Below are 7202 nucleotides of genomic sequence, written 5' to 3'. Positions count from 1 at the left end.
AGAGAGAGAGAGAGAGAGAGAGAGAGAGAGAGAAGAAGAATATATGTCACTTGTGAGAAGAGAAAAGAAAAAAAAGACATACACAAATGTCCATAGCAGCCTTAAACATAATAGCAAAAATACTGAAACAATCCAAATGTCATTCAATATACGCATGGATAAACAAACTGTGTTATCACTGTACAATGGAATACTGCTCCATAATACAAATGAACACATTACCGATAAATTTAACATGGATGAATCACCATGTGGAGCAAAAGAAGCCAAAAATATATACTATATCATTCCATTTACATAAAGTTCAAGAACAGATATCACCAAATCTATAGTGTTAAAAATCAGGACAGTAGTGGCCTTGGTGTTGGGGATTGATTGGAAAAGGCACATGAGAACTTTCCGGGATAAAGGTAATCTTCTACGTCTTGATAGAGGTGGACACATTAATCAAAAGGCATCTGACTGTACATTGAAGTCCATCCATTTCATAGTAAATTATGCCTCAATATTAAAAAAAATAGACAATGGGAGGATACAATATGATGACAGCAAGTATAGACAACTCTTCAGAAGAGTTTTACAATAATGGGGTGCAGACTTGGAGGTCAAAAAGAATTTTTTGTTTGTTTGTTTGTTTTAAATTTAAAATGTAAAATTTTGGTTTGGTTTTGCTTTTGGATGGGAGATACTGCAGCATGTTTGTGTGCTAATAGGTATGATTCAGAGGAGCTGGGACAAGGTCTAGGGTGATGTCTTTAAACGAAAATGAGAGGATGAAATTCAGAGAATAAGTACAGGTGTTGGCTGTCCCCAGCAGCATGCATGCTCAACCCACAATAACAGTAATGAAGAAAAAGTATATGGCTACCAAGCAAGTTAAGCTGGGAGAGGTGTATGAGGCCATGTGAAAATTCTAGCTGCTTAATATACCTACTACACAGTATATGTATATAAATACCATATAGTGTACATACTAGTAGAGCAGCTTTGTTTTCACACTGTCCACAAACTTTCCCATTTATCTTGGGTTTTTCACATTCTGAAGAATTTGCCCTTTTATAATTAACTCTTGGTTTCACTGACTCTGCAAGAAAAAAAAAATGTTACTCCAATTATTTAAAAATATAATGTTAAGTTTTCCAATTGATAAATTAATGAAACTATGCACACTTCCCATCTCTGGATCTAACTGAAGCCCACATAGAACAAATTCTAAACATTTATAATTATACATATTCATAATACATATATGTATATAAATATATATTATATATATTTCTAATTTTTTTCTGTCAAATTATATTAATCATGCAACATTAAATGTGTTTACTATCCTCAGAAAAACATCTTATTTCCTTGAGAATCATTATAAATTCAAATTATATTTTTGGTTTTGCTATTATTAAACAATCTATTAAAATATAAAGCAATTTTTCTTTTTTTAAAAGTTTTCTAGAGTGAAATTTTAATTTATAATTTACTCTGCTAAATTATCTTCCTTATTAAAACATTACATCAATAAAATTTAAGGAACAGTGCTGTAAAAGTCCTCACTTTTGAAAAATACTATTATTATAATCATGTATTAAGTTTACTTTTTTGGCACAAAAGCCCCCCAAAATACCCGAATAAAATTTATGTTGAAAATCAATGTGTCATGATTTGGGGGTTTAGAATCTTCATACTGCATGAACAATTCTAAAACTTTAACTTTATTTGTAACTCAAATGGAAAAGAAAGGAATGTCTTTAGCATTTAATAACATGATGATAAACTATTTACCTTGAATCTGTTCCTTCAGTAATTTTAATTTCGCTTTTCCAGCAGAAAACTGTATTGATAAAATAGACACTATTTGTCAGGTGTATATTATCTTATTCAGTGACAGTTTAAGTTACTAACAAAAGCATAAGAAAGCTGTAGCTTTGGTGCATTTTGAACAAAAATTTATTTTTAAAGAATAATATAAAATTAATAGGAGATCATCATTAAAGCATATGTGTACCTTTTAATTAATCTAATAGAAATCATAAAAAAGAAAATAAATTTTAAAAATATACATAAACCAATTTTGAAAACATAAATTGTCTTTTAAACAAAATCATTATATGTCATTATGTAATGATTTTAGGAAAGTGCTAGTGTTCAAATTTTGTAAAGGTTTAATACATCTTTTCTATTTCTGCTCTTTCTGAGACACACAGTCTAACATTTGTGTAAGCTGAATCTAAACTGAATTGTGACCAATCTATTCTGCTTACATTACTATAGAAACCATATTATTTTACTTGCCCAATTTAGAGAACTACATGTGTAGGCATCACAGACTTATTCTTCAAAAGTGTTATTTGTGATCCCTGACTTTCCTAAATATTAGTCAAAAAAAAAAGTGAATAAATAAGATTCACTGCTAGATATTTCAAATATATCATCACTTAAAATTTGGGCATTTTAATATTTTAGGAAATAAAATACACTTGCCAATTGAACATGCTTGCCTTGATCTTATTAAAACCAACATTTGAAGTACACAAATGAGAATGAAGGATGGTATGCATTTATATAGATACTGTCAATTCAGGCCTAGTTTTCAATTTGCAACTTGCATGCTCAATTGCTCAATTTGTACGTGAGAATATGAGAACAATGGCTGCCTCTGTATCTATGGCTGTACCAACTGCAGTCATCTGAAAATGTGGGCCTAATTATTCTCGGTGAATCTAGTGGTTTTGCTTCAAAGGGGCAGTTATTTTTCACATTCTTCAAAGTAACTGCTCAGATGCTATGTAACAAACAGCAGAAAAGAAAACAAGATTGAAATAATCAATTTTCTATGAACCACACTTTTATTTTAAACTGCTAATGTTATCCAAGTTACAGATAATCTAATCTTATTTTTCATAACCAAATTATCCAGTATGATTACTTTAATGATACATCTGAATTGAAACATGATCAGTGTGATTATAGGCTACCCTGCATGGAATGGATAGATATGCCCAAGCAAAATGAACCCATTATTCGGGAAATTGTATAATTTGTTTTTACTATTATGATTAACATTGTTCTGCTCTATGAACATAGCCATATTTATTTCAAGTAATTCAAATTGCATAAAAATATTTCAGTGAACAAACTGCTAGCTGCTATTTTTAGACAAATAGAATTTCCTCATAGGTCTGATTTTAACCATTTGGGAAAGGGTTGGAGGTAGGGTTGAACCAAGGATACACATACTTACACAAACACACATATACACATATACACACATGTACATAAACATATATAATACATGCATATCTATATATACATATAGATAGAAAGATGGATATCTGTATATGTTTGTATATACAAGCATCAGGAACTTATATACTAAAGCATATGACTTATTAATGTGCTGACTCCCCCACCAGTAGGTATTGAAGGGGTGCTATCAGGGGGCAGGAAATCTTAGTGCATTTACCACACAGACATATTATCTAAGCCACTGGGGTCAGACTATGCTGTCATTATCAGCCTCCCTGGCATTCACAAATACCTCCGAACTCCCACCAATGCCTTCATCTGCCACACTGAGCACAAACTTCTCCCACAAGTCATCTTTCAGACGTTCTCACTGTCAACCCAATTAGCTACTGAAACTTTGCAATTCTGTACTAATTGTCGTTCCTTCCAAGCCCCTACTGCCATTCCATGGAGCTTCTATTAAATAGTCATTTATGTATCTTATGCTTTCAACCTTTCTCAAAAATGTTTCACTCAAAAGTTTACATCAACTGAAAGCCACCTTTACTTAGACACAGTCTTCACCAAAGCACTTCCCATAGGACCTAGCTCCTTTCCACTTCCTTTCACACACCAGGAGAGAGAGAAATTTTCCATTTGCTCTTCAGTGTTGCTTCCAGAATATGATTCTGCTATTATGATTCAGCAAAGTTGCCTCTACTGGAGGTCCCCACCATCCACTTATTGCCTGTGTCAATATCTAGGATCTCTTCCACCTGAACTTCAGCCACCTGCTCAGTATTTCTCTCCATCACATTTCTGCTTGACAGTCTTAGAGACTTCAATGTACGTGTTCACCTGACATCCTGGTTTGAAGACCCTCCAACATGCTGGCTACTGTGAACATCTAAATGCCTCTTCAGCCACCTCACCGTTATGACCAAATCTGGCACGTAAGCAGCATTCTGAATAGCCACACTTTCAAAATCTCAGACTGAAAACTTTTTCAGTGCCAACATCAATCACCTTATCTCTTCTCTCTGATACCTCTAATATCTATGTACCATTGTGATAAAAATAATACTATAGAGTCTCCTACAAATCCATGCTGAACAACCTCAGTAGGCTCTATGGCTCTTTGGCAATCCATTTACTCATTTGCTGCTAATCCCCAATCACAACTCCCAGAGCGGCTACTCCAAATCTCTTCATTCCCAAGAACTCAAATTCATCCCATTTCCCTTCATTCACCTGAGAAAATGATATTGTCTTCAACTGTCCTAAGAAAGCTGAGGTCTTCCTATTAAAATGTTTCAGTGTCCTACCTCACCACTTGTCAAAAAAATCTCTAAAATTTATTTTCATTGCCACCTGTTTTTTCTTCCACCTTTCTTGTCTCACACAAAAATATGTCTTCCTTCCTTGGTGAAGGCCTCTTTAATGAACCACCTCTTCAAAGACCACCCACCAAGCAACTGGCACCTCTTTCATCCACATTTTTAGTCTTTCCTCTACTAAGATGTCCATCTTTCATTCTACAAACTGGCTCACATCATCTTGCCAATTCTAGAAAAGAATTTAATAAAGGCTTTCCTTGATTCTATTAAACCCTTGAAAGGTCACCCTCTACTTTCATGCTGGTTGCAACAATAGTCTTTACTCACTGCTTCCCACCCTTTTCTTTTCAACCAGTTGAAATCTACTCTCTTATTTAATATTGACACACTCATCACATTTAGGGCTTTTAAATATTTTCCTTATCCAGGAATAGACATTTTAATGTAATGTTTAGGTATCATTACAAAGTGGTTTCACATATTTCAAAGAGTTTTTGACATTGCTCAAAAGCTCTTTGAAGTAGTAGGTATTATTATGCAAGTATACAAATGTGGTAATAGAGGCTTGGAAAGGTTAAGTGAATGTTAATCTATATAATCTAATACAGAGTTTCCAGACCTCAGCATCACTGACATTTGGAGCTAAATAATTCTTTGTTGTGGGGGTTGTCAAGTGCATTGTAGGATGTTTAGCAGCACCCCTGGCCCTTACTCATTATATATCTTTAGGAAAAAAACACACATAAAAATAACAACAACAAAAAAGTATGTCTCTCAATGTTAACAACTGAAAATGTCTCCAGACATTGTCAAATATCTCCTGCGAAGCAAAATTGTCCTCTAGAGAAACACTGGTCTAAATAGATACTCAAAACGTTTTTCACTACACAATATATTGGACATTATTGACTTCATATTTTCTAAAAATGTTCTCCTTTACTTTTGTCCTTATAACATTGAACTACTTTGATTTTACTTCTGCCATTCTTTTTCTTCTCAATCTCTCTTCACTAGGGAGCTGACAAATTATCTTAGACAAGCCTGAGAGCTTATATGTTAAATCTTGGCCCTGACTTTTGACCTTGAGTGAGTTATTTAATTTTTTTGATGTTAAATTATTTCATCTGTGAAACTGGAATAATAATAACATCCTCTTAGGAGTGATATAAGCACTTAATGAGATAAGAAAGGAAAAGAAGTTAAACCGTTGACTGGTATTAACACTTATTGAGCTTATTGAGTGAATATTAAAGTTCTCTTTGCCTATATAGTTTACACACTGGCATTCTTTAAGCTTTATTCTTTATACCTCTCTACTTTTTACAAATCCCTAGGGAGTACATTTACTCCCTTAACTTCAACTTTCTTGAAAATTCGAACAAAACTCTAAATGTAAACCCTATACTTTTCTGAGTCCCTTCTTTATGCTGTCTCTTAGTCAATCCAGCCTGTAATATCAATTATATGTTTGACTTCCTCTTCTCCTTTCTTACTCTTTAATGGTTCCACATTTTTCTTTATATATGTTTTTCTACCCTTTTAATTCAGCCTCCTTTCATCTGACCTATAGATTCTTTTAATAGTCTTATAAATAGCCTGTTTCTAGTGAGATAAGTTTTTTTAATTTTGGGGTTAAAACTTTTATAATTGATTTTTCCCTAAGATAGGGAAATGACACTAGAGAATAAAATGCTTTCTCAAAGCCAAAAACTTTAGAAGTGCCAAGTAAGATCTTTGTAGATTCCAACTGACCTGATGAAAGTTTAATGATAGGTACATAAAAAACAAAAGCGTGTAAGTTAATATTTACAAAGTCATGAATCTTGCACTAAAGAATCCAGAAGCAAAACTGTTTTCTTTATGTAAAAACACTTATCTGATTTTCATCTTCAATATAATATTATATTTTATAGTACACAGTAAAGGAACAGCAATTCTATAACTGGGAAACTGAAAAGCATTTTTTTCTTGGGTATATTTACACATGGAATCAACAGTATATGAATAATACATTAGTATTGAAGCAGAATATAATACACTAAACAAATTTGATATAAAAGTAGGAATAAAGTCTCTCATTTGTTATATTAAACAACATTAGCTTTCACCTTAGTTTAGAAGTATTGAGTTCTATTTTATATACTTTAAACCAGATCCACACTGAATGGAAAAATTCAGTTTGGAATATGGAAAAATTCACTGCAAAGTAAAATTTTGAAATCAGTTTGTAGCTGAAAAACAAAAACATAATTGAATGACGAAAGTTGCATATTACCCTACAAAATAAATCAAAAATTGAATAATACACAAAGTTGTTAAAATAAGGAGAGCATATTCCGAGTATAGAAGAAAATGCAAGACCTAAAACAGAATATCTTCTTGCTTAGCCGAATGCATAAGAATCAAATAGTATCTTCTTACCTTAATAACATTTCCTTTATTTTGTGACATCACATATGATTGATTACCCAATTTGCCCACTTTTCCAGATTTCCAGTAATATTCGCTTGACCTTTAATATATATAAACAAGACAAAATGTAATTACTAAATACATTTCTCCCTTTAATGAAAAGAAATATAGTTTTCCTGTTTCAGAAAATGGAAATTCAGTTGTTAGCATGCAAAAAAAAAAAAAAAA

General features: G+C 32.5%; 1 protein-coding gene across 1 annotated transcript in view; it reads right to left on the bottom strand.

The window, feature by feature from the left end:
* The window catches only part of ZBBX (zinc finger B-box domain containing), a 148934-nt gene that overhangs the window by 127527 nt on the left and 14205 nt on the right, over positions 1 to 7202 (bottom strand). Inside the window, exons 4-6 of the mRNA XM_017886716.1 lie at positions 6984 to 7074; positions 1783 to 1831; positions 975 to 1084 (exon numbers count right to left, since the gene is read on the bottom strand). Coding sequence (XP_017742205.1) covers positions 975 to 1084; positions 1783 to 1831; positions 6984 to 7074 — 250 coding nt within the window. The remainder of the gene's footprint in view (positions 1 to 974; positions 1085 to 1782; positions 1832 to 6983; positions 7075 to 7202) is intronic.

The sequence above is a fragment of the Rhinopithecus bieti genome, unplaced genomic scaffold, assembly GCF_001698545.2.
Source record: "Rhinopithecus bieti isolate Rb0 unplaced genomic scaffold, ASM169854v2 scaffold_15814, whole genome shotgun sequence".
In the NCBI taxonomy this organism is placed as follows: Eukaryota; Metazoa; Chordata; class Mammalia; order Primates; family Cercopithecidae; genus Rhinopithecus; species Rhinopithecus bieti.
The sequence above is the reverse complement of the archived record's forward strand: the minus strand, read 5'-3'. Positions and strand labels throughout refer to the sequence as shown.